Source organism: Pseudozyma flocculosa (assembly GCF_000417875.1).
Source record: "Pseudozyma flocculosa PF-1 unplaced genomic scaffold scaffold00016, whole genome shotgun sequence".
NCBI classification, from domain to species: Eukaryota; Fungi; Basidiomycota; class Ustilaginomycetes; order Ustilaginales; family Ustilaginaceae; genus Pseudozyma; species Pseudozyma flocculosa.
This window is the reverse complement of record NW_006920884.1, coordinates 440,544-468,337: the sequence shown is the minus strand read 5'-3', so window position 1 is coordinate 468,337 and position 27,794 is coordinate 440,544. Positions and strand designations below refer to the sequence as shown.

At 66.8% G+C, this 27,794-nt stretch overlaps 8 protein-coding genes across 8 annotated transcripts in view; 6 read left to right on the top strand and 2 right to left on the bottom strand.

The window, feature by feature from the left end:
* Nucleotides 1–495: 495 nt before the first annotated feature.
* PFL1_04831 (uncharacterized protein) lies at nt 496–2,785 on the top strand (the record flags this gene model as incomplete). Its single annotated transcript, XM_007882359.1, has 2 exons — nt 496–508; nt 732–2,785. The coding sequence occupies 2 exons, from the start codon at nt 496–498 to the stop codon at nt 2,783–2,785; spliced, it is 2,067 nt and encodes a 688-aa protein (XP_007880550.1).
* A 3,033-nt stretch (nt 2,786–5,818) lies between these two features.
* PFL1_04830 (uncharacterized protein) lies at nt 5,819–6,762 on the top strand (the record flags this gene model as incomplete). The annotated part of the gene is made up of 2 exons (XM_007882358.1): nt 5,819–5,930; nt 6,053–6,762. The coding sequence occupies 2 exons, from the start codon at nt 5,819–5,821 to the stop codon at nt 6,760–6,762; spliced, it is 822 nt and encodes a 273-aa protein (XP_007880549.1).
* Nucleotides 6,763–8,166: 1,404 nt separating this feature from the next.
* On the top strand, nt 8,167–9,426 carry PFL1_04829 (uncharacterized protein; the record flags this gene model as incomplete). Its single annotated transcript, XM_007882357.1, has 1 exon — nt 8,167–9,426. One exon carries the CDS (start codon nt 8,167–8,169, stop codon nt 9,424–9,426), a length of 1,260 nt encoding a protein of 419 aa, XP_007880548.1.
* Nucleotides 9,427–9,852: 426 nt separating this feature from the next.
* PFL1_04828 (uncharacterized protein) lies at nt 9,853–12,894 on the bottom strand (the record flags this gene model as incomplete). The annotated part of the gene is made up of 1 exon (XM_007882356.1): nt 9,853–12,894. One exon carries the CDS (start codon nt 12,892–12,894, stop codon nt 9,853–9,855), a length of 3,042 nt encoding a protein of 1,013 aa, XP_007880547.1.
* A 1,823-nt stretch (nt 12,895–14,717) lies between these two features.
* PFL1_04827 (uncharacterized protein) lies at nt 14,718–16,672 on the top strand (the record flags this gene model as incomplete). Its single annotated transcript, XM_007882355.1, has 2 exons — nt 14,718–16,229; nt 16,583–16,672. 2 exons carry the CDS (start codon nt 14,718–14,720, stop codon nt 16,670–16,672), a joined length of 1,602 nt encoding a protein of 533 aa, XP_007880546.1.
* Nucleotides 16,673–17,631: 959 nt separating this feature from the next.
* PFL1_04826 (uncharacterized protein) lies at nt 17,632–19,236 on the top strand (the record flags this gene model as incomplete). Its single annotated transcript, XM_007882354.1, has 4 exons — nt 17,632–17,716; nt 17,838–17,925; nt 18,061–18,613; nt 18,748–19,236. The coding sequence occupies 4 exons, from the start codon at nt 17,632–17,634 to the stop codon at nt 19,234–19,236; spliced, it is 1,215 nt and encodes a 404-aa protein (XP_007880545.1).
* A 421-nt stretch (nt 19,237–19,657) lies between these two features.
* On the bottom strand, nt 19,658–21,948 carry PFL1_04825 (uncharacterized protein; the record flags this gene model as incomplete). Its single annotated transcript, XM_007882353.1, has 2 exons — nt 19,658–21,498; nt 21,882–21,948. The coding sequence occupies 2 exons, from the start codon at nt 21,946–21,948 to the stop codon at nt 19,658–19,660; spliced, it is 1,908 nt and encodes a 635-aa protein (XP_007880544.1).
* A 1,487-nt stretch (nt 21,949–23,435) lies between these two features.
* The window catches only part of PFL1_04824 (uncharacterized protein), a gene marked incomplete at both ends in the record, with an annotated part of 5,313 nt that continues 954 nt past the window's right edge, over nt 23,436–27,794 (top strand). The window contains 2 exons of the mRNA XM_007882352.1: nt 23,436–24,090; nt 24,204–27,577. Coding sequence (XP_007880543.1) covers nt 23,436–24,090; nt 24,204–27,577 — 4,029 coding nt within the window. The remainder of the gene's footprint in view (nt 24,091–24,203; nt 27,578–27,794) is intronic.

The window sequence follows — 27,794 nt, the reverse complement described above, 5'->3', positions numbered from 1 at the left end:
CTGGCCGCCTTCGACAGGGTCAACGTCACACGAGTCGTCAGTCGACTGCAGCTGCATCAACCTCGGGTCTTCGTCGAGCAGAAAGCCCCACTGCGCGCCGTCCGACCGGCGAAGCTCTCGGCGGTCTTACCAACCGCGCCAGCCCGCTTCTTGCAGCCGATAGAGGCCCGCGACATCATCGCCGCCGCTGTCGCCGTTAGAGAACCCTTTTGCTCGACCTCCTCGTCGTTGTCCTTGTCAAACGCTGGCCTAGGCCTTCGCTAGCTGCCGGCCCCTCGTGCGCTTCTCACTCCGCACAGCCGCGTCACACCTCGTCGACACCCGGCCATCCTTACCGCCTCGTAGGCTCAGGGCCCCTGATCGACAAAGCCCATTGGACAGCCGCCACTGTCAGGCACGACTATTCGCCCGACGCTTCTGTCCTTGGTCCCGTCCTTGCGGACTGCAACCTCTCAACCTGTCGCTGCCACCATCTGCCGTCGACGTCACCGCGCCATGACTGACACCGGTGAGTCCCGATTCCGTCCATCGGTGCTGTTGCCGCTGCCGGCCCCACTCCATCCCCTCGCACAACCGCTGATGCCCTGCTCCGCCCTACCTGCTCCACCGTATCCCTCTCTTTCTCTCTCTCTCTTCTGTCATCGAAAACTCGTTCCATCTTGCTCCGCTCGACGTCGAATCTTCCACCCCGCTGCCGACGGCGTTGCCCGCGCCGCTTCCCCGACAATCAGCCACCGCCCAACGGCCACCGGCACGACCGACCAAGCGGTCGTCGCCATCCCGGTCGCAGGCCCGACACCACCTTGAGCCCAACCCCTTCGAAAAGTCGTTCAGCTCCGGGCCCTCTGACACGCCCGAGCGTCGGCCTGATTCCAAGGCTGACGCCAACAAGATCTCGAGCACCAGCACGCCGCCGCTCAGCACGCGGCCGGGCGCCGCCTACCGCGATCGCAACCCGTCGACGCCCAAGACGCAGACGTCGCCCAGCGGTGGCGGCCAGGACTCGACCTCGACACCCAAGCCGCTGCTCCCGCCGGTGGCGTCCATCACATCGCCAGCGAGTGAGGCCAACCAGTATCCCTGGGCCGCCGGCCTCACCAGCTCCCTACGTTCTGGCCCGCTGAGCCCGGCGATGCTGGCCGGCCCGCAGAGCTCGCACTTTGATCCCAGCACGTTCCGCACCGGTTTCACGCCCGACCTCTCCAACTTCAAGACTGGCCTGACGCCTCTTGGCGGCGGACTCTCGTTCCCGCCGCCTTCGCCCAACACGGCCGCCTTTCTGGCGGCTATGGTCAACAGCACCTCGTCGACGTCCGCAGCCACCATCACGCCCAACACGCTCTCGGCGCTCAGCGGCAACCCGGTCAACCCGCTCGACGCGTCGACGGGGGCCAACGGGCTATCCTCGCAGCCGCAAAACTTTGGCGGCAAGCCGATCGACTCGCACGACCAGTTTGACCTCGCCTTCAGCCGCACCTTTGGCGCCGACGGCAGCAAGGCGGCCCAGCCCGGCTCGAAGCTCAAGGCCTCGATCGAAAACAACGACACCGACTCGAGCATCTCGCAGAGCGTCAGCCCGCAGATGATGCAAAAGCCGCTCGGTCCGCTGGACGCGTCCGCCCAGCAGCAGCAGCAGCAGCAGGCGACGCAGGCGGCCTCGGGCCTCTTCCTGCTGAGCCAGGCACAGCAGGAAATCTCGAAGCGCGAGGGCAGCCTGGGGGGCCCCAACGGAGCCGCTTTTGCCGCGGCAAACGCGCCGACGTCGCTGTACGAGTCGACCAACACCAACAAGGGTGCCAAGGGCGGCAACCCCAAGGGCGCCAAGGGGGGAGCGGCGGCGGGTGGCAACAAACGGAAGAAGGGCGCTGCCGCCAGCGCAAATGGCGACGACGCCCAGTCGGCCGCCGGCGGCGCCTCGAACGGCAAAAAGGCCAAGACGGGCGCCAAGAAGGCTGCGAGTGAGACGTCGGAGCAGGCCGGCGGCGCGCCTTCGGGCAAGCGCAACAGCCTCAGCGGCGACGACCACTTTGACGACGGCAGCGGCGACGAGAGCGGCGGCGAGAACAATAACAACGAGGGCGGCAAGAACGGCGGCAACATGGACGACAAGCGCAAGAACTTCCTCGAGCGCAACCGCCAGGCGGCGCTCAAGTGCCGGCAGCGCAAAAAGGCGTGGCTGGCGTCGCTCCAGGCCAAGGTCGAGTACCTGCAAAACGACAACGAGAACCTGCAGAACACGGTGGGGGCGCTGCGCAACGAAATCATGTTCCTCAAGAGCCAGCTGGTCCAGGCGAATGGCGGCGCGCCGCCGGGCGTGCCGATGAGCATGCCCATGGGCATGGGCCCCATGGGGCCGCACCCGCACCCGGACCCGCACCACTCGATGGGCCAGCCGGGCATGCCGATTCCCGCCGGCATGGGCCCGCCGCACCCGGCCTACATGCATCCCGCCACATCCGGCCCACCGCACATGACCCAGGCGCCGCACCAGGCCGGTATGTACTCGGCGCACGCGGTGCCGCGGCCTGCCAACATGCCACCCCACAACCCCAACCAGCCGGGCTACCCGCACGACATGCGTGGCCGCCCACGCAGCGAGGGCGACATCAAGCGCGACGGCAGCACCGATGCCAGCGGGTCCGAGGGGCCCCAGCTCACGGACCAGCCCATGGGCCCGGGCCCGATTAAGCACGAGCGCGAGTGGAGCAACCCGGCGGCGGCGGCGGCCGCTGCTGCCGACACGTCCAAGAATCGTGAAGTCAGCGCCGCCACCATCAAGGTGTGATCGACGGCAGGCAGCCCATCTACCTGAAGCCCTCTGTTCCTTGGATTATCCCCTTGGCCTCGCTCCCTCGGCGGCCGGTTCGGTCTACTGCCTCTGCCACGTCTCAAGCCGCCTCGACGCGCAGTCGACCCCTCTAGCCGCTCCGCTCACGCTGGCTGGCTCCCCTTCTCCCTCTGGGCGAGGCTGCGAGCCAGCACCCGGCGTCGGTCCTCTCTTCGGCCCTTTGACGGCGTGAAGCGCGACCGCCGACGTATAATCGCCGTGAAGCGGTCACGCATCTCGCCGCTTCGATCCGGCCATACCAGGCCATGCCGTCGCGAAAAAGTCGCTGGGCAGCCGAGGCTCAGCGTCTTTGCCTCTGGCACGATCATCGTCATCGCATGCCCGTCAATCTGCCCAGGCGCCCGCGTGGCGTCTCTTTTGTCCCTCGTCTTGTCGCGCTTTCCGACGCCATGCTGGCCAAGCGCGATCGATCGTCTTCTCGCAAACTCGCAGTCGCATATCTTCCTATCTTGGTATCCCTCCCAACCCCCCCTCTCTACCGACCTCATCCTGCTACCCCTCTTCTCTAACCACCTCACTCGCACCTCCCTCGCACCTCCCTCGCCGTTCGTCTACCCGTCGGTCGATTCCTTGTCCCTGATCCTGTCCCGTGTCCATGTTGTTCTTGTTGCCTCCGTCTCCGTCGCTGGCGCCCCAAGGGGGCGATGCCACACTATTTCCTGTACTATACCAACCATCCTCCCGCCCTCCCTCTCTCTCCTCGGCCCACTCGTCGGCGCCTCGTGCGCGCGTCTTGTCCCTCCTCCTTCGACCATCCTGGAGGTTTTCAACCGACCTCGAGGTCGAGGGCGATGGAGGTCGTCGATCGCCGCTCTCTCACCAGCCTTCTCAAACAAATACGAAACGAGTTGGCCCCCACCCACACTTTGCTCGACTGCTGGCTGGCTGGCTCGCTCCCTCGCTCGATGTGTGCCTGTGGTCTTGCGTCGGCGGCGTGCGAAGTATCGAGGGGCACCTCGGTCTGTAGCGAAGAAAGATGCCGGGCGCGCTCCCCCCTAGACATGTAGGACGCCGAGATTTGCATCTGGCACGGCCATCCGGCTCATCCAGAAGACGCGCCGGACAGACCAGACCAGGTTAGGGCCAGGCGCGTACAGTACCGGTCGCCACGCGCCAACAAGCAAAGGCCGTTTGTTGCGTTGCTACCGGTGGCGGGCCGGGGTGCCTGAGCCTAGCCTTCCCGGCCTGCCCGCCTGCCGGCCCATGCATCTTTGTCCTGTCCGTAGCCTGCCGTCGAACCTGCCTGTTCACCTCGTCATCGCACGTCCACCTGGCACGCACGTTGTGTCTCCGGTCGTCTGCTGCTGTCTCGAGATGTTGCGTGCGGGCGGGCAGGCGGGAGAGGGCGAGGCAGGCAGGCAGCGTAGACAGGCCTAGGCAGGGCGAGATCCCGGGCGAAGTGAACCAGGGTCCACCTACGCCCACCGACCGTCGCCGCGGCGCTTCTATCTCTTCTCTTCTCTCGCTTCTCTTCTGGCACGACGGCCTCGGTCCAACTCGACCTCGACCTCGACCTCGACTTCGACCTGGCCGGCTTTTGGCTTGACTTGACTTGACTTGACCTGACCTGGCTGTGCTGGAGCGGATCGACGGTCAGGCAAGCCCGATCGGCCGGGTCTTCTGGCAGGCAGACGGCCGGGGAGCCAGGCTAGAGGACCCACGGGCCGGCCTTCTGGGCCAGGCGGGGCGAAAAAAAAGGTGATTGACGCCAAGGATGGCGCCATCCCGCTCGTTGCGCCTGTCAAGCAGGGCGATCCGGGCAGGGCAGGGCAGGGCAGGGCAGGCTCAGCTGGCGGATGGATGCACGTCTTGCGTGCTCGCTCGCTCACTCGCTCGCTCCACAATTTCCCTGCCGCCTCACCACGCCCCACGCTCCGGGCCTCACGCAGCCCAGCCTGCTTCCGTCACCGTCGTCTCAGCTGGACTTGGGCCGCTCGCACCGTACCTCCGCGACGACGGGTGCCTAGCGGTAGCCCCGCCTACCTCCTCAGGCCGGCCAAGCAGCAGCTTGCGGAGACAAGCCAGCACCTACGGCAAGCCGGTCCAGACGGGCGGCAGTCGCTCGCTCGCTCCTTCGTCCTTGGCGCTTTGGAGCGGTCGGTCACCTCGAGGCTGCTCTTGGGATGCTGTCCAGCAGGCCAACAAGAGAGAGAGAGAGGCAGGCAGTCGACGGACGGACGGACGGGCAAAGCCAGGTGCACGGTGGAGCGTGCGGGCAGGGATGGACGTCGATATCGCCGACATCTCGGCATCGCCCTCCCGTGGCCCCATCGTCTAGCACGATGCCGCGTGCGCGCCCGTCCATCCTGCCGGACGGCCATGCGCCCTGCTGGCCTGCCAGGCCTTCCCTTCTCGACCTCGCCGTTCCGTCGAGGCGGTTGGACGGCTGAATCAGGCGGAATCCTGGGCCGCCTCGAGCAAGATCGACCGGCTTCTGGCGTGCTCGCCTGCCATATGCCGTTGCCGCCCCGCACCCGTCCACCCATCTGCCTACAAAGGTATCCTCCTTGCTCTCGCGGGGCCCTCCCGCTGTTCACTTGCCCGCCTCTTCCTCGCTCGTCATCACCATCTTCCTCCTCCTGCCTTTCCCCCATCCATCTCGTCTAGCGCCTTCGTCTCTCGCAAGCAAGCCCCCGGCCACCAACAGCTCGCCATCGACCCGTCTCGTTGCGTCTCCCGCTGCATCGCCGTGTCGTCCTTCATCGACCTTCGCCCGCTGGCCATTCTTGCCCACCGCACTCGCTCTGCAACCCTGCTCGTCCACACGCACGCTCGTCGACCCACCCACTTGCCGACCCACCAGCCTTGAGCCAGAGTCTCTACAGTCGTGCAGAGAGACGAGCACCCTGCTTGCCTGCTTCGGTAGCCCCGCCTTGATCCACGCGGTCCGCCTAGGTCGCCCCGCCAGGTCTCGATAAGCCCGTCGCTCCGACCCGCTTCGCAGCTTCGACCCATATACAACGGCTCACCATGGCTGCCACCACCATCTCACCAAGAGCCCTCGACGTCCCCGGGCATGGAGTGCGCCCTCCGAAGCGACTGAGCCTCTTCAAGCCCAAGACGTGGTCCACCATCGGGAAATGTGAGTACAGCTGTCGGATGGCCCTTCCAGCCGTAGGGCAGCGAGCGGCATGACGAAGCCACGACCGATACTGACGACCATGCGACCGCGGTCTCTGGGCCCTGCCTTTGCCTACCGAACAGCTTCCAGCTCGAGCCAGAACGCGTCCGCCTCTTCGTCCCGCCGCTCCAGCAGGGACCACGGAGACGCTGCCGCTGCCGCCAACAACAACAACCAGGCCGAGGCGTCGTCATCGTCGTCTACAGCCCCCGAATCGCCATCGAACACGTCGCCCCCGACCTCGGTGCCCCAGTCGCCGTCGCGGACCAGCATGGCCAACGACCTGGTGGCCAAGCCGGACGACGAGGGCCGGATCCACTTTTTTCACCGCGGCCAGGACAACTTTTGGCTCTCCAACAGCTCGGACCACGCCGTGTACAGCGACAATGTGCGCTACCCGACGGCCGAGCACCTGTTCCAGTCGACCAAGTTCCTGCCGCACCGGCCCGAGATTGCGGCCAAGGTGCGCAAGGCGAGCAACCCGATCGACGCCATCAAGGTGGCGCGCAAGTACTCGACCGACGTCAAGCCCGGCTGGATCAAGGAGGGCCTGAATGTCCAGGCCATGCGCGACGTGCTACTGCTCAAGTTCACGCAGCACAGCGACCTGCGGATGGCGCTGCTCGAGACGGGCGACGCCGAGCTGGTCAATGCCAGCCCGACGGACGCCTTTTGGGGCGCGGCGGGCAACGGCCGTGGCAGAAACGAGCTGGGCAAGGCCATTGAGACGGTGCGCGAGACGATCCAGGGTGCTAGCGGCCTCGGCATTGGTAGCGGCGCCAGGACCGTCTAGCCGTCGTCTTCGTCTTCGTCGGCGTCACCGTCGTCGTTTCGGTGGGGAAACGGCTCGGTTCGGTCCACTGCCGCTCGCAGCCTGGCCTTGCCGTCGTTGCACGTACTGGGCCTGACCTGGCAGTCCGGCACCGACCGCGGCTTCTCCTGACTAGAATCGCGTCGACATCTACGCCGCCTCGTTGGCCCTTCACCTCCGAGCACGCCCCCCTCCTCCCTTCTGTTCCACACCGTACCAAAAAAGGCCGCCAGACTAGGAGCTAGTGGGCCCACGATCTTCTCATGCTGCTTCATCGTTCTCGTTCCCTGACGACCTTTCCAACGCCCTTGACGCCATCCTTCGGCTTTCCCGCTTCCGCTTCCGCTTCGGCCCCATCGCATTTCAACGGTAGTCCAGTCTCAGCTGTACTTGTATCTTCCCAACTTCATTCGCGCATGCTCGCACACACATTCGCGCTCACTCACACACATACACGCCTTGCCTTGCTGCATCTTGAACCCCAACCCGGGCGGTCCGTTGAAGGAGCGCGTACCCCACGTCTTGGCTGCTCAGTCAAGGTGGAGAGGAGGCAGGCAGGTGAGTAGTGCGGCGTCGGCGCGTGAAACTCGAGGTGCGTGGGGCCTGGCTGGCCGGCCCATCCGTCCTGGCGCCCCCGCCCCACCCCCCGCCGGGCCCAGCCAGGGAGAGGCTCACGCGGGCGATTTCGCCGTTGGGGCTGGGCTTGTTGCCTTTTACCCGTTGCTCTTTTCTTTTTTTTCTGCGAGGCTGGCTGGACTGGGCCTGGCCTGGCTGTCTGGTGCGAGGGCAGCTTGAGGTACCGGCTGTGGGGCTTTGCCGCGTGCCGCGTGCCGCATTCCGCCCAGCCTAGAGGGCCCAGTCGTCCGCTTCCTCACACGCTCGACCCGAAGCCCACCCGGAGCGACAAGGTAGAGCGAGGGAGCGGAGAGGCAAGGGCGGGCCAGCCACCTGCCTCGTTCCTCTCTCTCGTTGGTCTCCATCCCTAAGCTCGATCCGGTATATCTATCGTTGCGGCCGCCTGCCAACAGCCTCGTCACCACTTCCGAGCCGAAGCCGAAACCGACCTGCCCACCCGGCTACCACCGTACCCTCCTATCGTCCATCACCATCCCGTCGGAGGCGACACGCTCCAGCCGACGACACTGAACCGGCTCAACTGCTGACCGCGCTCCCTACATCTACTTCGTTGCTACCCGCTGCCGTCAGCATCCGCTCACGCTCGCTCGCTCGCATTCCCCGGCGCTCGGCATCTTTCCCGACTCGACGATACCTCGGTCTGCACAAGCCTGCACCGACCTCTCCTTCACTCTTCCCCCCCCCCCCCCCTTCCCATCTCGCCTTCGGCCACGCTCTCGTTCCCCCTCGATGGGTCTCATCCTGTCCACCATGGCGGTCCTCTCGAAATCTCTGGCGACGGTGACGGGCGCCTCGCTGCTGCTGCTCGCGCTCGCCTCGCCGCGCTCGCAGCGCGCCCGCCTGTACCTCAATGCGCTCCTCTACGTCGGCGGCCTGGGCGTCTGCTCAGTGTGGGGCGTCCTCGTGTCGATTGTCCTCTCGCTCGTGCCCGGCCAGCGCCTCAACATCAACAAGGTCGTCGCCCGCTCCTTTTACTACCTCACCGGCACCCTCACCGGCATCCGCTTCGAGGTCGAGGGCGAGGAGCACTTTAGCAACAAGTCGCCCGCCGTCCTCGTCGGCAACCACCAGACGGGCATCGACATCCTCTACCTCGGCCGCATCTTCCCCGGCTTCGCCAGCATCATGGCAAAGCAGGAGCTCAAGTTTGCCCCTTTGCTCGGCCAGTACATGCTCCTCAGCGGCGCCGTCTTTATCAACCGCAAGAACCGACACGACTCCATCAAGGCCTTTGCCCAGGTCGGCGCCGACATGAAGCGCAAGAACCTCAGCCTCTGGGTGTTTCCCGAGGGTACGCGCTCCAACCTCCCCTTTCCGGACCTGCTCCCCTTTAAAAAGGGCGCCTTCCACCTCGCCGTCCAGTCGGGCGTGCCCATCATCCCCGTCGTCTGCGAGCACTACCACCGCCTCTTTGACGGCAAGACGCGCTTCGAGTCGGGCACCATCAAGATCAAGGTGCTGCCCCCCATCGCCACGTCGCACCTCACCGCCGACGACGTCACCGACCTCACCAACTCGGTGCGCCAAAAGATGCTCGACGAGCTCAAGGCCATGGACGCGCAGCGGCAGCAGCACGACGTCGCCGCCACCATTGCCGGCGCCGATGCTGCGCAGCAGCAGATGCCCGCACCGCGCCTTGGCGGCATCGCCGGCCTGATGGCCAAGCTCGTCGGCACCGGCAGCCCGCAGAGGAAGACCGAGAAGCTGCAGAACAAGCTGGAAAAGCAGGAGCAGCAGCTCCGGAAGCCGGGCACGTCTGGCACAAAGGCCGACGACTACGGCCTCGTCACAGAGGCCCAAAAGCAAAAGCAGCAGCAGGGCGCCGACGCCTCGACCGCCGCCACCGCATCGGCGGTCCGAAGCGACGAGGCCGACGAGATCCGCCGGCGAAATGCCGCTGCCACTGGCGGCGGCGGCAGCAGCACCGAGGGGAACGGCAGCGGGAGCAGCGTCGGCGAGACCGACGATGACGGGAACGTCGTGATCAGCAGGCCTACTTCGATCAGCTGAGCGGGCAGGAAGAGGAATGGCTAGCAGCACGTGGATAGGGGACGCGGGAACGGAGGTTCGCGGGGAATGCAGAGCGAGATCGAGCAAGGGTATATGACAGGGGCGGAGACGATAGCGCAGGAGAAGAGAGAGCCGAGGGGTTTGGCTCAGGCGGAGGGGACCGTAACTGACCAGCCTTCAGACGGACGGAGAAAGAGACGTTGCGCGATGGGGATCGAGGAGCAGCAGGCGAGGTTCCCGGACGAGGCCAAGGGACGGCTACACCGAGTGCGAACGCCATAGCGACTACCACTTCGACTGCGACCACGGCGCAAGCGTCTTCTGGACGCGCGCTTGCAACGGACCGCGACATGCGATCATCACGATCATAGCACGGCCATGGGGCCGGTATCGGACCTCGGTCCGTCACGACGGCTCGCCGCACCGCTAGGAGCGGCCCGGAGCGGCGGGCACCACCCTGGCGGGGCTGACGAGGCTCTTCATAAAGAGGCGCAGCGCTCTGCCGGCCTCGGGCCCCCACTCGCCGCGGCCCACCTCGTCGCAGCACCGCTCAAACTCGGTCGAGTTGGCCACGCTCTCCCAGTGGGCGTAGACGAAGCGCTTGACCTGGTCGTGCAGGTCCGCGTACACGCTCGTCGCCAGCAGCAGCGGGAACGCCGATGCAGGCGTGAGCGAGGCGACGAGGTGCGCCGACGCCACCTCGAGCAGGTCGGCCATGCAGAAGCGGTGCGCCAGCCGGAAGATGTTGAATGCCGATGCCGGGCCCGGCGGCGACGCCGGGTGTTCGTGCGGGTCCGAAGAGAGTGTCGCCAGCGTCGCCGCTTGGACGCGCACCTGGTTGTTGTTGTTGCTGTTGCCGCTACCGTGCCCCTGGACCTGGACTTGACCTTGGACTTGGCCTTGGCCCGAGCCGCCAGCGTGCGGCTGATGCTGCATCGAAGAATCGAGGTGTAGGGACGGCGAGGGCGAGGGAGGTGCAGCCTCTCCTCCGCCGCCGGTGCCGCCTCCGCCGCGAGCGGAGGTTGCGGCCAGCATCCCCTCGCTCGCCCGCGTGCTGAGCGTGTGGTGCGAGGCGGGAGCGTGTGGCATGCGTGGAAAAGTGTCGGCATACGAAGTGTATCGCGTGCCCTGCGTGGCGTGCTTGGAGAAGCGGGCCTGGCCCGAGTCGTGCTGCTGCTGCTGGTGATGCGGATGCCGCAGCGGCGTCGAGGATCGCGATGCTTCTTCTTCCTGCAGCAGCAGCACCTCGGATAGGGGCGTCCAGTCCCGCAGGAAGCGCGAGCCCTGCTGTGCGACTGAGCCGCCGTCGCCCAGGGAGCCGTCGCATTCGTCGGCAGCCGGATCCGACCCGACCGCCCAGTCCTCGTCGAGCACGGCGCCGCGCACGTCCTCGTTTTCGGCAAACTCGATGTCCTCGGTATAGAGGAAGCGCAGAAACCAGTAGGCCGTCACGTAGTCGGCGTCAGCGATGCGCAGCGTGCGCACGGAGCGGCCACCCATGGCGACTCCGCTGACGTCGCCCGACGTCTCGCGCCGGTGCGGGCCTCCTCCGCCACCGCCGCCGAACGTGGGATAGGTCTGGCCCTGTCCTTCGCTGAAATTCGAGGCCAGCATCGTCTTGAAGTAGTCGCTGCGGTTCTTGAGGATGCTCGAGTGCGCCCAGAGCACGCGGTCGCGGACGCAGACCTTGTCGACCGACGGCTGCCAGTGCTCAGAGCTGTCGTCGACCTCGGCCTCGACGCCGGTGTCGTTGGCGTGGTCGTCGTTGTCGCGCATGCTCAGGCCGATCGGATACGGGCGGGCATCGGCGGCGGGATCGTCGCCGCGGTCGAATAGGCCGCGCTCGCGCACAACGACGCGCACATCTCCGGTGTTGGCGTCGTCGAGCAAGCCCTGCAGAGAGTCGAGCACGCTGCGGGGCACAAGGTGGGCGCCCTTGGCCTCAAAGGGCGGCATGAAGCTGGTCGTCGCGCCCGCCGGGCTCGGCTGCGGAGCGTGGGTGGGAAGCCGATTCAGCTGGACGGTCAGGGTGAAGGCGTCGTCGTTGCGTATCACATCGTTTTGCAGTAGCTCCGAAATGCTGGGCAGGTCGTGGCACTGGAAAAAGTGCTGCTCGCGGTGGAAGCAGAAGTCGTAGAAGCCGCGCCAGCACCAGCCCCCCGACGCCGAGCCGCGGCGGCCGATGGGCTCTCGGGCGGGGCGGACGCCGACCATGATGGACGTGGTGATCTCGACGTCCGAGTGGCTGTAGTCGAGGAGAATCGAGGTGAGATAGACGGAGAGCACCGTAATGCTGTCGGAGCGGGGCAAGGAACCCTCTGGATCGTCATCATCGGCCGCCTCGGCATCGCCCTGGCCGATCTCGGACGACTGCTCTGGCTGCTGCTCTGATGCGAACGCGGCGGTCGAGGCTGCAGGGTCGTCTGACTGGGTCGGGTCGACGGGCTCTTGGGAGGCGGGATCAAGCCTACGCTGAGTCCTGACGAGCTCGAGGCGCCACTTTCCCTCGCCAAAGACGGGCTGAGTGGCCCAGACGTCGCTCTTGCCGGCTCCTGCGCTGACGGAGCGGCCCCCCATCGAGGGAGGGGGCGTCCGCTCGACCTCGTCGCGCAGCAGGTGAACGTCACGGATGGTCCAGCTGAAAGAGACTAGCGAGTGCTCTTCGAACGTGGGCTGGAGCTGGAGGTTCGTGGCGTCCTGCTGTGTGGTGGAGAGGAGCTGGTAGACGCCGCGACCTCCGCCCTGGTCCCAGGGTGCGCTGCCGCGGGCCTGATGCATGTAGCTGGGCAGACCGTTGCCGGCCATGCGCGGGCTGGCCGTCAGGCCCCCTCCGACGCTGCCGCGGAGACTGTCGTGGAAGTTGTGGTTGACGGCCTGCGCTGCGCGGTGCGAGCTGGTGGCCGCGTGTTGGCTCGACGATGAGAGCGCGCCAAAGATCGAGGGGACGGCGTTGGTTCCATCGGTCGACGAGAGGGCGGTGGCGGTGGATACCGACGCCGACGAGGAAGAGGAGGCGGACGGGGGATGGTGCGAGATGCGTCGCTGCTGGAATGCGCTCTGGGCGGGACGCGAGGATCCGGCCAGGCTCGACGACGCCCTGCGCGGCGAAGTGGTGCCTGCCGTGGTGCGGCCGAAGCCGGAGCTGGACATCCTCGCCGCGGTAGGTGTGGATGCGCCCGAGTTGGAAGCGGTCGAAGCCGACGACGAGCTGCGAGGCAGTAGACTGCTGAAGCCAGACGCGGGAGCGGCCTGGCTGCTGGCGGCGGGCGAGATCCGATGCGGTGCGGCCGGGGCCGAAGCGGAAGCGGCAGAGGCCGACGACGACGACGAGGAAGACGACGACGACGCCGACGACACCGGCAGAGTGGTGGATGCAGCCGAGCCAAAGATGGCCGAGGTGGCCGATGGCGTGGCCGGAGCTGCCGTGGAGCTGGCGGAGCCTTCCGGAGCACCAGTCTGGCTCAACATGCCGTGGGGACAGTCGGAGAGGAAAAGGCGTCGTCGGGTCGCCCGTCGGTCTCGTCGGTCGATATCGCCTGGGTCGACGACGAGGATGGTCTGGCAAGCGTCGGCGGGGGTCGTCGAGGACGTAAAGCAAGGCTGGGGTGCCCCGATGGATCGAATGCCACGCCTGCCAGTGCCAAGCGCAGCTCGAATGGCCATGCCAACAGCTAGGCAGGCTTGCTGGCAGGGTCAGGCTAGGCCAGGGGGTTGACAGGGGGCGGGGCGGCGCGAGGCGTGCTACGCTTTGAGCCCGCACTTGATGCAGCTGCTTGCTCTTTTCAGGGTCCAGCCCGACCCGCGGCTTGGGGGCAACGGCCGGCAGCCAAGAGAGGGAAAGCGTGCAGGCCAGCACGCACACAGCTTCCCTCCACCTTGCTGCAGGCTCGCCGCCAGCACTGCTCGGCCCCGCAGTTTGCGCTCAGACCTGCCAACATCGGGAGGATCCCCCGATCCCTTTTACTCGATTCCACAGCCGCGGATGGCAGATATCCAGGACCCGCGGTTCTGCCTGCCAGCCGGCCAGCCAGCCACCAGCTAGCCGCTCACTGCCCCGAGTACCGTCACGCTGCGCTCCTCGCCTCTTCTCGGCAGCCCACACCCGCCGGAAGAAGTTGGTTGCTGCTTGCCGTTGCGCGCTGTCGGCGATGGCGATGGTGGTGGCGATGGGTGACAGCGGCCAGCGGCGTTTGCAGCGACCCCCAGAGCGGATCGACTCGTCAGCCGCATCTGGCCTTGGCCCTCTGCCGGCCTGCCGAACCAGAGGCAGGCTCCGCTCGCCCTTCAGAGCCATAGCCATGGCCTCCAGCTACCTAGCCCAGGTCACCCTCCATCTCGACTCTCGGGCTTCCCTTCGTGTGGTCAGGGGCAACAAAGGGAAGACGGCGGCTCGAGCTCAACGCCACGTCGAACGGCGAGGCGAGCGCTCGAGAGCCATGCGTGGGCCTGGATCGACCGCGCAAGCTCAGACCAGCCCAGGCCTGGCGTGGCGCTCGAGCGTGGCAGATGAGGATGGCGCCTCGGCCTGCCGCTGGCGGCTGCTGCCATCATCATTGCCCGCCGAGTTCGGATGGAGTACTGTAGAGACGTGCTGGCGTGACATGTTGGAGGCGGGGAGAGGGCGCGCAGACGAGAGCAGACGAGCGAAGCGAAGCGACCCTCGCGTCCGATCCGGCCTGCTGGGTTCGCTCAAGCCGGGCAAGAGGCTGGTGCAGCTGCACGCTCGAACAGGCGCAGGTGGCGGCTTGAGGAGCACTACTGCGTGAAAAGTGACCACCGCGCGCTCGAGCTTCCCAGGCAAGCCAGCCCCACAGAGAGGAGGCAGGAGGCAGGCAGGCTGCTGAAAAGTCACTCTGCCCCAGGTGCCCTGGTCCAGCGAGGGGGTGACGACGATCAGCGCCGCCTTCCAGCCACAGCGGGCCAGCTGACAGACATGCTGCACTCGATGGCTTCACAGCGGCGGGGCCAGGCTGCAAGCTTATTGCCGCCCCCGAGCTCGACGACCAACCGACCGACCGACCGACCGACCGACCCCGCACTTTGGCGTCGTCCGAGCAGAGCCCTCGCCGCCGCGCACTACGAAGCCTAAGAAGCAGCAGCTGTGTGGCCTTAACCCTACCTTGTGTCCGCCTCATCTCCCTCTTTGCTCTTTCCCACCACCACCACCGCCACCGCGATTGCTGCCACCACCGAACACCATCGTTGCCAGCATCTCCATCGCTTCACCCGTCCAGTCTCCCCCGTCAATCCTCCCACGACACACCCTCTTCCCCTCACCGCCACTGCCCACCATGTCGAGCCCAGCTGCAAAGGAGGCGGGTCTCGAGTACACGCCCGTCGACCAGATCCCCAAGATTGTGGCCGACCTGCGCGCCAACTTCCTCACGGGCAAGACGCGCTCCATCGAGTACCGCAAGAACCAGCTCAAGCAGCTCGCCTTTATGCTCAAGGACAACTCCGACGCCTTTGTCGAGTCGATCCGCAAGGACCTCGGCCGCTCCAAGTTTGAATCCGTCTTTGCAGAGATCATGGGCTGCACAAACGAGTGCATCGAGGCCATCAACAACCTCGACAAGTGGGCCAAGCCCAAGAAGCCCTGGGCCGGCGTCGCCTGGGCCATGCACGGCGCCACGGTCCGCAAGGAGCCCAAGGGCACCGTCCTCGTCATTGGCGCCTGGAACTACCCGCTCACCGTCCAGCTCGGCCCCATCATTGGCGCCATCGCCGCCGGAAACACCGTTATCCTCAAGCCCTCGGAGGTGGCCGCCCACACCGCCCGCCTCATCGCCGAGCTCTACCCCAAGTACCTCGACCCCGAGACGAACCGCTGCGTCAACGGCGCCATCCCCGAGACCACCGCCCTCCTCGACCAGCGCTTCGAGCACATCTTCTACACCGGCAACGGCACCGTCGGCCGCATCGTGGCCGAGAAGGCGGCAAAGTGGCTGTGCCCCACGACCCTCGAGCTCGGCGGCAAGTCGCCCGTCTACGTCGACGAGAGCGCCGACCTCTCGATCGCCGCCCACCGCATCCTCTGGGGCAAGGCGCTCAACTGCGGCCAGACGTGCATCGCCCCGGACTACATCCTGGTCCCCCGCAAGATCCAGGACCCGCTCATCGCCGAGCTGAAGAAGGTGCACGACAAGTTCTACCCCGAGAGCCAGGGCGGCATCAAGGGCTCCGCCAGCTACGGCCGCATCATCAACACGGGCCACTGGAAGCGCCTCAACGGCATGCTCGCCGAGACCAAGGGCGAGGTCGTCCTCGGCGGCGAGGGCGACGAGGCGTCCAAGATGCTCGCGCCCACCGTCGTCAAGAACGTGTCGGGCCAGGACGCCATCATGCAGGGCGAGATCTTTGGACCCATCCTGCCCATCGTGCCCGTCGACGACATCAAGGCCGCCGTCGACTTTATCAACGCCCGCGACCAGCCGCTCGCCCTCTACCTCTTTGCCGGCGACCGCAAGGTCAAGGAATACTTCTTTGACCACACCCGCTCGGGCGCCGCCGTCCAGGGAGACACGCTGCTCCACTTTGCCATCGACTCGCTGCCCTTTGGAGGCACCGGCCCCTCGGGCTACGGCAACTACCACGGCAAGTGCGGCTTCGACGCCTTTAGCCACGATCGCGCCAGTCTCGACGCCCCCTCGACGGGCTTCCTCGGCAAGATCATCGAGATGGCCATGGCGCCCAGGTACCCGCCCTACTCGGACTCGAACCTCAAGCAGTTCCAGCTGCTCGTCGGCAAGTCGCTCAACTTCTCCAGGCCCAAGAATCCCAACGTCAGCACCTCGGCTGCCAAGGTGAGTGCCTAGCCGGTGGCTCCCTTCTCCTCATTTGCATGCACGTCGTTTCTGGTCTTCTGCCATTGCGGCCCTGGCTAGCCCGAGCAGCCCGCTGCGTGGCGATGAGCGACGCCCGTTGGTGCCGGACCTTCGACGCTAAGAAGGATCTCTTTTCTACCTGTCTCCGTCGCCTCTTTTCCCACTCATTCCCCTCCCACCTCTGCTTACCCCGTCACTCTCTTCTCCCTGTCATCGCTGCTTCCTTCTCCCCCTCGTCACCTGCCCCTCTCTCTATCTCTCCCTCTTCCTCTTCCTCTCCCTCGCACCGCCTCCCTTACGGCCCTCCTCTGCACTGACCTCTCGGACAAGAGACAGGCGGCCTGAGGAAGCGCCTCGCCATCCTGGTCCTCCTGATCTCGTTGGTGCTCGGTGCGCGGTCCCGCGGTCTCCTGACGCTCTGACGCTCCGGACGCTCTTTGAACCGAAAAGGCAAGGGCTCTGGAGAGGCGGTAGCGGCCTGCTGAGGGCTGATGCGGCAACGCAGCAGTCATTGGCAGGGCAGAGGGGACGCGGCAGGGCTGCGTACTCGAGCACAGGCGAGGATCAAGGAGTTCGGGACCCCCCCGGCCAGGATCGAGCAAGAAAGGAGCTTTACCCTTTCCCTCACAGCGTCCCGCTCTGGGGCGCCATCGCTCCGCCGGCGTTTATCCCGTGGCGGAGCGTCTTCACCCTCCTTGTCCTTGATACCCTCTGCCGTCTTCCCGTAGTTACCCTTGCTCTCCCTTGCTTGATCATTTGCTCGCTTGCTCATTTGCTGCAGATGCCCGTTCCCTCGTATTTGCTGAATCCATGCGGTTTGATTCGCGACTGCGCGGACGATCGTGGAACGGAGGATTGGACGCCCCCCGACGAGGTCAGTCAGTGTGTGTGGCGCTGTCAGGCCGCCGGGCGAATGGAATCCTGGTGGCAACGAGGTGCGGGGGCCCGTCTGGTGTGCCCCGGGCTTTACCCCGCAAGAAAAGGCCGACATTTGCGGCGGCGACGGCGGTGGGTCGTGCGCTAGCCTCGACGGCCAAGAGGCAGGCCAGGTGAGGCAGGAGGGCAGGGCAGGCCAAAGCTGGGGTCTGCATGGCCAGGCCGGCAGGCAAGCGCAAATTGCCGGTTGGACCGGTCTCGACGCGCCTTCCTTCCTGGCCCGGCTGGCCGGACTGGCTGGGTTGGCCCTGGGGACCGAAAGCCCAGGCCGAGGCTGGGGTGCAGCCCTCACACCTCGAGCCCCACACGGCTCGCCTGGCCCTCGCCATCTCGCCTCTCCAGCCTTCCACCACCCTCTCGCCCCGCCCGCCTCTATCATTCTCTTGGAAACAGCTCGCCGTCCACCCCTTCTGATAGACCTACGCCCCGCTCGCACACGGAAACCATGCCCGAGTCCAAGCAGATTGGCCAGCAGTACGGCCAGGTCCGACACGCCATCGACGTCGATGCGCTCAACGCCTACATCAAGAGTGAGTAGAGAGGGGCCGCCCGTTCGCACCTTCGTCCGTTCGCCCGTTCGCTACGGGTCCGTGAGCAGCGCTGATCCTGACGGGCCCTTCGCCACTGCCACCGCCGCTGCTCGCCATGCAGAGGACGTGCCCGCCATCGCCGGTCCCGTCGACGTCAAGCAGTTCTCGTACGGTCAGAGCAACCCTACCTACGTCCTTTTCGACCAAAAGTGAGCCGCCGCCGCCGCCGCCGGCCCAGACCTCGTGGTGCTCGAGGCTAGCCTGCCAGCGCTGACTCTCTCGCCTCTGCCCTCTGCCCTCGCCTGCACAACCGCGCTGCCATCCCGCCGCGATCCGACCCACAGCCAGAAGCGCTATGTGCTGCGCAAGAAGCCCCAGGGCGAGCTCATGTCGGCCACGGCGCACGCCATCGAGCGCGAGTACCGGATCCTCAAGGCGCTCTCCAACTTCAACAAGACGCTTCCCGCCAACAGCGCCGACGCCGTCCCCGTCCCCGAGGTCTTCTGCCTCTGCGAGGACAAGGGCATCGTCGGCACCAACTTCTACATCATGGAGTTCATCCAGGGCCGCATCTTTGCCGACATCCGTATGCTGCCGCTGCCCAAGGACGAGCGGAGGCAGTGCTGGTTCTCGGCCATGCGCACCCTCGCCGCGCTCCACCGCCTCGACCCGAGCCGCGTCGGCCTCGCCGACTACGGCAAGGACCGCGACTTTTACACGCGCCAGATGAAGAGCCTCGGCAAGGTCTCGAGCATCCAGGCAAAGGCAAAGGACCGCAAGACGGGCCAGGAGACGGGCGAGGTGCCCGGCATCGACCGCTTCCTCCAGTGGTTTGCCGCAAACATGCCCAGCGACGAAAACACCCTCATCCACGGCGACTACAAGATTGACAACCTCGTGAGTCGCTCCAGGGGGCCCAGGACAGCGCGGCGCCGCGGCCAGGGCCGAGATCGACTGACTGTTTCCTCGATCCGATCCCCCGTCTTCCCCTCACTCGCGCGTCACTCGCTCGCGCCGTCGACGCGACTCAGATCTTCCACCCGACCGAACCGCGCGTCATCGGCCTGCTGGACTGGGAACTTTCGACGCGGGGCCACCCGCTATCGGACCTGGCCAACCTGCTGCAACAGTTCTCGCTACCCTGCTCGAACCCGGCGGGGATCAACGACGAGGGCGAGGTGGACCGGGCGCGGGAACGCGGCGAGCTCCTCCTGGCGCTGGGCGACCTGCCGCGCGACGTGTCGCCCGTGCCGACAAAGGACGAGCTGATCCGCGTCTACTGCGACGCCGTGGCGCGTCCCTTTCCCATCCCGTCGTGGGAGGCCGCAGAGAGCTGGGCCTGGTTCCGCCTCGCCGTCATCACCCAGGGCATCGCGGCGAGAAACGCCCAGGGACAGGCATCGTCGGCCCAGGCCCAGGCGTACGGTTCCAAGTTCCCGCACTGCGCCAAAGCCATGTTCCAGATTGTCGACAAGGCCAACGCCGGCGGCGGCGCGCCCAAGCCCAAGCCCAAGCTCTAGCACCCACCTCCAGCCTCCAGCCTCCAGCCTCCGCCCATCTACACTTCCAGCGTGAATGCGGTCCCTACCTCGCATCTCTGCCTGCTAGCCAGCCAGCCGACCAACCCGGGCCGACATCGACATGGCATGATTCGCGTTCTGGAAAAACCTCACTTTGCGTGGATTCTAACGGGCATCGAGCGTGCCGTGCGGGGGATCTTGTACCAGATACTGCTACATGCGGGAAACGTCCTCAATCGTGACGTGTTTCGAGACGGGATGGAGGGGGGAGAGACGGTTGCGAAGATGGCGGCTGGGGCGCCGTAGCGTGGGGCGGTGCTGGACGAGGGTAGAACGAGAAGACGAGACGAGACCGAAGGGGACGAGACGAGACGAGACGAGACGCTGGGAGACGCGAGGCGAGGAGAGGCACGCCCGGCTACTACGCCTTGGCAGCGATGGGCTTGCCCGTCTTGTCGGCGCCGGCGCACCTGCGCGCGGCGAGGATGAGCTCGACGACGCCCTCGACGCCGTCGCCGTGCTTGACGCTGGTGAAGATGACGGGTCCGCCGTCGCGGATCTTGTCGGCATCGCGCTTCATGACGTCGAGGCTGGCGCCGACCTGGTCGGCGAGGTCGATTTTGTTGATGACGAGCACGTCGGACTGGGTGATGGACGGCCCGCCCTTGCGCGGCACCTTGTCGCCGCCGGCGACGTCGATGACGTAGACGTGGAAGTCGGCCAGCTCGACGCTGTACGCCGCGGCGAGGTTGTCGCCGCCGCTCTCGACAAAGAGCATCTGCGTCTCAAACTCGGCCTGGAGCTGCTCGAGCGCCTCGAGGTTGGCCGAAATGTCCTCGCGGATCGCAGCGTGCGGGCAGCCGCCCGTCTCGATGGCGCGGATCTTGCTCTCGGGCGACAGCGCCGAGTGGCGCCGCAGAAACTCCTGATCCTCGCGCGTGAAAATGTCGTTGGTGACGACGGCGATGTTGAGCTCGTCGCGCAGCCGGCGGCAGAGGGCGAGCAGCAGCGCCGTCTTGCCCGACCCGACGGGCCCGCCGATGCCAATGGTAAAGGCGCGCTCGTTCCAGTTGCGCCCCTCGTAGTTGGGCACGTCGCGGTCGTTGAAGCGGCCCGGGTGGTCCATGACGTCGTGCGTGTGGCCGTGCTCCTGCGCCGACGAGCCGTGGCTGTGGCCGTGGTCGTGCGCGGGCGCGGCCGCCGCCGCCGCCGCCGCCGCCGTCGCAGCACCCTTGCTGAACGAAGCGACGACGGGAGCGCCGGCCTGGCCTTGGGCGGCGGGGCCGATGCTGAGGGCATCGCGGGCCATGCGGAGGGCGCCGTCCTTTGTGGCGTTGCCGCCGATGAAGCCGCTCTGGTGGACAAAGATGCAGCCGGGGATGCCCGTGAGGTCGCTCAGCTGCTGGTCGCGGATGCCGCGCCACTGCTCGGGCAGCGCCTTGCGGCTGACGAAGCTCTCGGGCGACTCGGGCACCGCCTGGACGCGCCACTTGCCCGACTCGTCCGGGTAGACGACGTAGACGGGCCTCTCGGCGTCGGGGATGGGCAGCTCGGCCTCGAGGCGGAAGAGGTGGTCCTTCCAGCTGGAGAACTCGTCAAAGACGAGCATCCTGCCCTGCGGGTCGCCGCCCGGGTACGCCTTGCGGGCGCCGAGGGCGTCGATGACCTTTTGGCGGGCGGGGAGCCAGGCGTGGAAGGTGTAGTCGACGCGCTCAAAGAACTCGGTGCCGGCCATGTGCGAGGCGCGCTCGAAGCGGGCGTCGAGGATGGCAGCGCTCGACTCGTCGTTCCAGGACGGGTTGAGGTAGCCGACGCGGGCCGAGAGGTCGGTGCGGCTCTTGTAGGCCGGCTTGAGGTCCGAGGGGTACTGGGAGATGCCGTTGTCGATGGCGTCGATGGCCTCGACAAAGTCGTCGTAGAGCTTGGTGTGGAGGAGGGCGACGACGTCGTCGGACTCGGCGAGCTGGAGGTGGACCGAGAGGATCTGCCTGCCAAAGTGCTTCCACACGAGGCCGGCCGAGCTGAGCTTGGTCTTGTGCTGGTCGTCAAAGACCTCGGTGAAGCCGCGCTGGTGGTGGTCGTAGCGGTGGCGCGCAGGGTCGTACTCTGCGCCGACGTCGACGACGATGGTGCCGGCGTCGATGGCGGCGGCGTCGCGGGTGCGGACGAGGGGCGCATCGCGGTAGGCGGGCAGCTTGCGCAGCAGGTGCACGGCGAGGGCCTCGTCGGCGTGGAAGGTGCCCGAGTGAGTGATGATCGACTCTGGCATGGCGGCGGCGGCGGCGGTCGAGTGAGGAGTTGGCGAGGAGGGGTTGGCGAGGAGGGGTTGGTGAGGATGTGCGAGGCGGCGGTGGTGATAGGATGGAGGCAGGAAGGACGACAAGACAGAGGGGGAGGGGAAAGGTGTCAGAATGAAGAGTACGGTGGTTGGTCAGGCAGGCAGGGCGAGTAGGAGGGGACTCTCTGGCCTCTGCGCCCCGAAATTTGCGAGCCCAGACCAGGTGGGGCCGCGCCGCGCCATCTTTGCGGGTTACGTTCTTCCTCGCCTGGCAGCGCACCGCCTTTTGCCAGCTGGCTCGACCGCGCTGAGCCACTCTTACTCGTAGTCGCAGTCGGCTCTGATCGCAGACGCTCGCTCTACTCACCAGACCCCTCTGCCTTGCTCCTCTTGGCGGCGCTAGCCTGATCCCCGGCTTCGTTCGTCGCAGCCATCTCGACGACGACGTTACGGCTGACGCTACTGCTGGCGGCCTTGGCGATGGCGAGGCTCGAGTGCCGACGGTGGTAGGGCCACGCAAAGTCGGCGCCTGCTACTGGCGGTAGGGCTTGCACGTCTGCCCGGGCGATGACGGTGCGCAACGGCGGCAGCGGTGCAGCAAGGAATCGAAGGGACGCTGCGGGTGCTCGAAACGCGCCTAGCCTCAATCTCATCCGTCGTGGGAGCGAGTGTACGAAAGATGGCTGGAAGCGGCGGATGGCAACGACGGCGAGTACAAGGCGGATGATGGAAGGACGTGGTCGAAAGGGCCTGCGAAAGATGAGGCAAAAATCGAAGACAAAGTCGGGCCTTCTCTTGACGAGGCATGGAGGAAAAGGAAAAAGGAATGCCCACACGCTGGATTGAACAACGGACCTCGTCATGTCGGAATACGAGTGACGCGCTCTACCACTGAGCTATACGGGCATAACGCTCTACCAACTTGGCTAATTTGGCCTTGGATGTCGAAATGTCCAAAATTTGTGTATAATAACTGAGCATGAGTAGGTATACCTACACAACGCCCCGCGGGGTCGGCGAGAGGCGCCCCGGTCGCCTCGCCTCGTCTCGTCTCCACATCGACCGACGGCCACCGCCGCTTTCTCACCACCACCACCACCACAACGACACCTGCAACTATACCCTCGCGCCCATCGAACCCATACCACCGCAGACCTCCGCCCGATCTTCGCCCGTCACCGCCTTGGTCGGCCCGCCGACCCCGCCCCGCCGTCCCTTCACGCCGCCTAGAGCCTACCTCGCAGCGCACGCCCCGCGTTGCATAGACTGCTGCGGCCGTTGCTGCCTTATCTCTGCCCTGCTCATATCGCCGCCATCGGCATCGACTCCGGCCCGACTAGACCGTAGCTTTCCGCCGGCTCCTCGAGACTTTCCCTGCACCAACCTCTCATTCCTGGCCGTGCCTCTGCTTCGCGCGCCGCGGATCACTTTGACCGATCCGCATCATCGGCTCTGTCCATCTCCGGATCCCCCTCGCCCATCATCGCCCAGCTACCTTTCCGCCACGACCGGCCATGGCCGCCGCCGCTGCCGCCTTCGACTAGAACCAGAGGTCGCCTCTGCTCTGGTGGAACAACCGACCGCTGCCTCGCAACAGATCCCCGACAGGCTGCGACGGAGCATCGCTCGCCTCGCCCCGAACCGCAGCTCCAGCACCAGCACCAGCACCAGCACCTGCTAGCGAACGCTGCTTGCTGTGCGTCTGACGTCCCCCCGTTCACGCGCCGGTAGTGACTCGCCTCTGGAGGAAGCCTCGCGCACCATCGACCTGGCCGGCCAACCGCTGTCCGCCTCTGCTTAGATCCGGCGCGGAGAACCGACGACGAGAACCGTCCCCTGCCTCGCCTCTCTGCGCACGATCGACCCTTGCGCTCCACGCCCGTTGGCTCTCTTCGCGTCCCGCCCTTATCCACCCACCACCATGAGCCAGGTCTCGAGCCGCAGGGGCGCCTACGGCTCCACCAATGGCTCCTCGATCAACCAAAAGGCCGCCCTCGCCTCGGCCTACCAGGAGCTGGGCAAGGAGCTCTCGTCGGGCAAGCTCAAGGCCGTCGGCAACTACACGCTCCAGCGGCCCATTGGCGAGGGCACGTACGGCAAGGTCAGGCTGGGCCTGCACCGCCTCACAAACACGCGCGTCGCCATCAAGCAGGTGCCCAAGGCGCACTCGGCCAGCCTCACCCGCGAGATCCACCACCACCGCCGCCTCCACCACCCGCACGTCATGAAGCTCTACGAAGTCATCGCCACCGAGCAGTACATCTGGATGGTCTCGGAGCTCTGCGCCGGCGGCGAGCTCTACGACTACCTCGTCGAGCGCGAGTACCTGCCCGAGGCCGAGGCCAGGCGTGTGTTTGGCCAGCTCTGCCTCGCCGTCGCCTACATTCACGCAAAGGGCATCGTCCACCGCGACCTCAAGCTCGAAAACGTGCTCCTCGACGAGCGCTGCAACGTCAAGCTCGGCGACTTTGGCTTCACCCGCGAGTTTGAGGGCAAGAGGCTCATGGACACCTTTTGCGGCACAACGGGCTACGCGGCGCCCGAGATGCTCGCCGGCAAGCGGTACACGGGCCAAGGTAAGCTAGCAAGCGGCCGCGCGTTTGCCCGCATGTGTGCGCTTGGCGAGACGGGCCGTCGCTGATCCCGCCGCGATCTTTTTCCTTCTCCCTGCCCCCTCGCCGGCCTGCAGAGGTCGATATCTGGTCGCTCGGCATCATCTTGTACGCCCTGCTGTGCGGTGCGCTGCCGTTCGATGACGACGACGAGGCCGTCATGAAGGACAAGATCCTCAAGGGCGTATTTGAGCTGCCAGAATGCCTCTCGTCCGAGGCACAGGACCTCATCACGAGCATCCTCCAGCTCGATCCGCTCCGGCGGCCGACGATCGAGACCATCCTGAGCCACGCCTGGTTCTCCAAGGTCATCGTGTCGACGCCCATGTCGACGCTCGAAGAGGACGAGCCTGCCCTCGGCTACTTTGACTCGGGGACCTTGCCGGGTGCCGTGGAGGGCTCCGAGTCCGCTCTCGTCGACACGCCCGAGCTTGCTGGCGCCGCGACTCCGGCGGGCGACGCGGCAGCCGAACCATCCGCGACTCCCCATCCATCGACTGACCTTGGCTCGACTGAGGCGGGAGCGAGTGCATCCGCCGCTGAGACGGTGAATGACGACGACGATGACGCCGACGCCGCCACCGATGCCCGTGGCAACCGCAGCCGGCCAGCATCGCCGCTCGACGACGCGCTGGGCACTGTCCGCCACCAGTCCTCGGTCTCGGGCGCGTCCGAGAGCAGCTTCTATTCGGCCCGCAGCGACAGCGAGTCGAGCGATCGGAGGTCGAGCACGACCGAGGAGACGGACCCGACCACGGCCGAGAGCGGTTCCAAGCGTGGCGACCCGGGGGACGAGGTCGACGCTGCAGAGCATCCCGCTTCTGCCTCTGGGCAGCCGGGCGCGGCCGGGTTGGAAGCTACGGACGTCGGCGCCCGGACTAAGCTTCCACGAAACGAATCGCAGTCCACAATCAGGCGGGCGGGCTCCACCGGCAGCGATGCATCCCATGGCGCCCACGCGCTCCGACCGGCGGGCCGGACGACGACGACCGCCTCTTCTTCGCTGCCAACCCACCACGAGCACTCGAGCGACCGCGGCAGCGGTGGAGCCGGCGAATGCGATGGCGATGGCGAAGACACGCCGATAGCCGCGCGCTCGTCGAGCCTGCAGAAGCGGGGGTCGCAGGGCTCCTCGTCGCGAGGGCACCACCGCACCCCATCCCGCACCAAGCGCAAGTCGATCTCGTCTGGCGGGCTCTCTGACCACCACCCGCCCCTAGTCGGCAGTCGCCCGATTGACTACGTGGCCCAACTGACGCAGCCGCAGTCTGCCGCCTTCTGCACGGCGCTCGAGCAGAACCTGCTGCACCAGCTCAGCGGCCTTGGCGTCGACGTGGGCCAGCTCGTGCACAGCATCTGCACCGATGCGTGCGACGCCAGCGGCGCGCTCTGGTGGATGCTGGTGCGCAAGGCCCAGGAGCGGGAGCCGGCCATGGCCGAAGCGTCGGGCCAGGTCCACGTCGCTCCCTCGACACCGCCTCGCAGCGTTGCGCCTCAGCCACACGCACAACCGCCGCCGGCGTCGGCGCTGCCGCCTACACAGACCGCGGAGACGTCGCCCGTTCCGCCGCCGTTGCCGCAAAAGGACCCGTCCAGACGCTCGCACGATCGCGGCGGCCGGTACGGCATGACGGCATCCAAGTCAATGGACTCGTCGCTGTTCGACAGCGTCGGCAGCGGCAGCGGCAGCCGCCTGCACACCGTCATCTCGCAGGAAGAGATCGACGCAAGTCCTTCGTCGCCGGGGCAGGTGCCGTCGGCCAAGGTCCCCGGCCTGCCTGACGACACGCCGCCGGCGACGAGGACGGCGAGCGGCCTGCCGCTGTCTGCCTCGCTCAACACGCTGCCGATCGCCATCCACGCGACGCCCGAGCACGCCTCCATGACCTCCACCACGCCTTCCAAGACGAGGCCAAAGCATCGTCACATGCCGACCACGCCCTCGTCGCTGGGCTCCGGCCGGGCACAGAGCCCAGAGGAGACCGGCTCCCCGATGGGCACGCCCAAGTCGAAACGCCACCAGCACGCGGACCGCGCCAGGAGCAACTCGCTCTCGATGAAGCAGTTCGCCTCGACGGTGCTGGGCACGCGCGACAAGTCGCCGCAGCCCGAGCAGGTCTGCGTCGCCGGCGAGAACCTGCCGTTCGAGAGGTCCAAGAGCCCCAGCATCTTTGGCAAGCGGACCAACAGCGCCGGCGGCGGTGTCAAGGAGGCGCAGTCGATCGCGGGCAAGCTCGCCACCGCCTCGACGCCCAAGAAGGCGAGCATCGACGCATCGAGCCCGAGCCTGGGTTCGGACAAGGGCCGCAAGAGCACGAGCAAGGCAGGCGCAGGAGTAGGCGCAGGGGCCGACGTCGCGGCGGTCCAGCGCATCAGGGCCGAGGAGGCGATCGAAGCCGGCAGCCGCTCGCCCGGCCGCTCCGGCGACGAGGCCAAGTCGACGCCATCGGCCTCGGTCGACTCGTTCAGCACCACCTCCCTGACGCCGCAGAACAGCGAGCGCGGCTCCAAGCAGAAATCGGGCTCGTCGTTCATGGCCACCGTCCGCACGTGGCTCGGGGCGCACGAGAAGCAGGGCGGGCGCAAGCAGCAAAAGGGCAGCGCCAAAAAGGTCAACAAGGCGGGAACCTCGAGCCTCGGCTATGACGGCCCCGCATCGGCCAGCCAGCTGTCGAACCGGCCCGCCAGCGTGCGGAAGCGGAGCGGGCCCTACCACGCCGCGCCGATCCAGCGGCGGCCGTCCAAGGCGTCGCAGATGGGATCGCTGAGCCGCAGGTCGTCGACGGGCAGCACCAAGCACTTCAACCCGGACTATGCCAGCCCGCCGCACCAGCAGTACGCGCGGCCGTCGACGCTGCGCAGGCTCAGCGCCGGAAGCATCACACCGACGGCCACGCTCTACGGCGACTACGTGCAGGAGCACCACCCTGGACACGGGCGGACGCCGTCGCGGTCCAGTCGGCCGTCGAGCGGCCACTCGCAGCACCTGTCTGGTCTGCAGGGGCGCAAGGGCTCGGCCAGCAGCGGCCACTCGGCGTTCCGCAAGCAGGGCGGCTCCGCCTATTCGTCCGGCAGCGGCCGCCGGCAGTCGCACCGCCTCAGCCACGACGGCGGAACCGTCGTTCGCCGCCATCGCGCCTACGGCTCCTCGAGCGGCAGCCCGAGCCGGCGCAACTCGAGGCACGATTCGAGGCCCGGCTCGCTCAGGTCTCGAAACTCGTCGCCGGGCAGGTTGCCGCTCGAGGGCGCGGTCGAGGAGCTCGACGACTTTGCACGGTCGGTGCAGTCCGGCATCAGCACGCCTCGGCGGTCGCTCGACTCGAGCTCACGGCGGCCCTCGTCACTGCGCCACGAGACGGCGTCGGGGCGCCAGTCTCCCCTGTCGACCGGCACGGGCGGCGCGGGGACGGGAGCCCGAACGCCGGCCCAGGCCCAGCACCACAGCATCTTTGTTGCGCACAAGTCGCGCACGCCCTACAAGCCCCCCTCGGCCAACCCGGCCCTGCACGGATCGCACTCGCGCGCTTCGAGCCACCACCACCACCTCGATTCCAGCTCGTCGTCCTATGGCGGCAGCGGGCCAAACACCGCGCCTGGACAGCCTCCAGCGGCGGGCACGGGGACCTGGCGGTACAGCTTGGGGCCGCCCGCCGCCGAGCTGGGCGGGT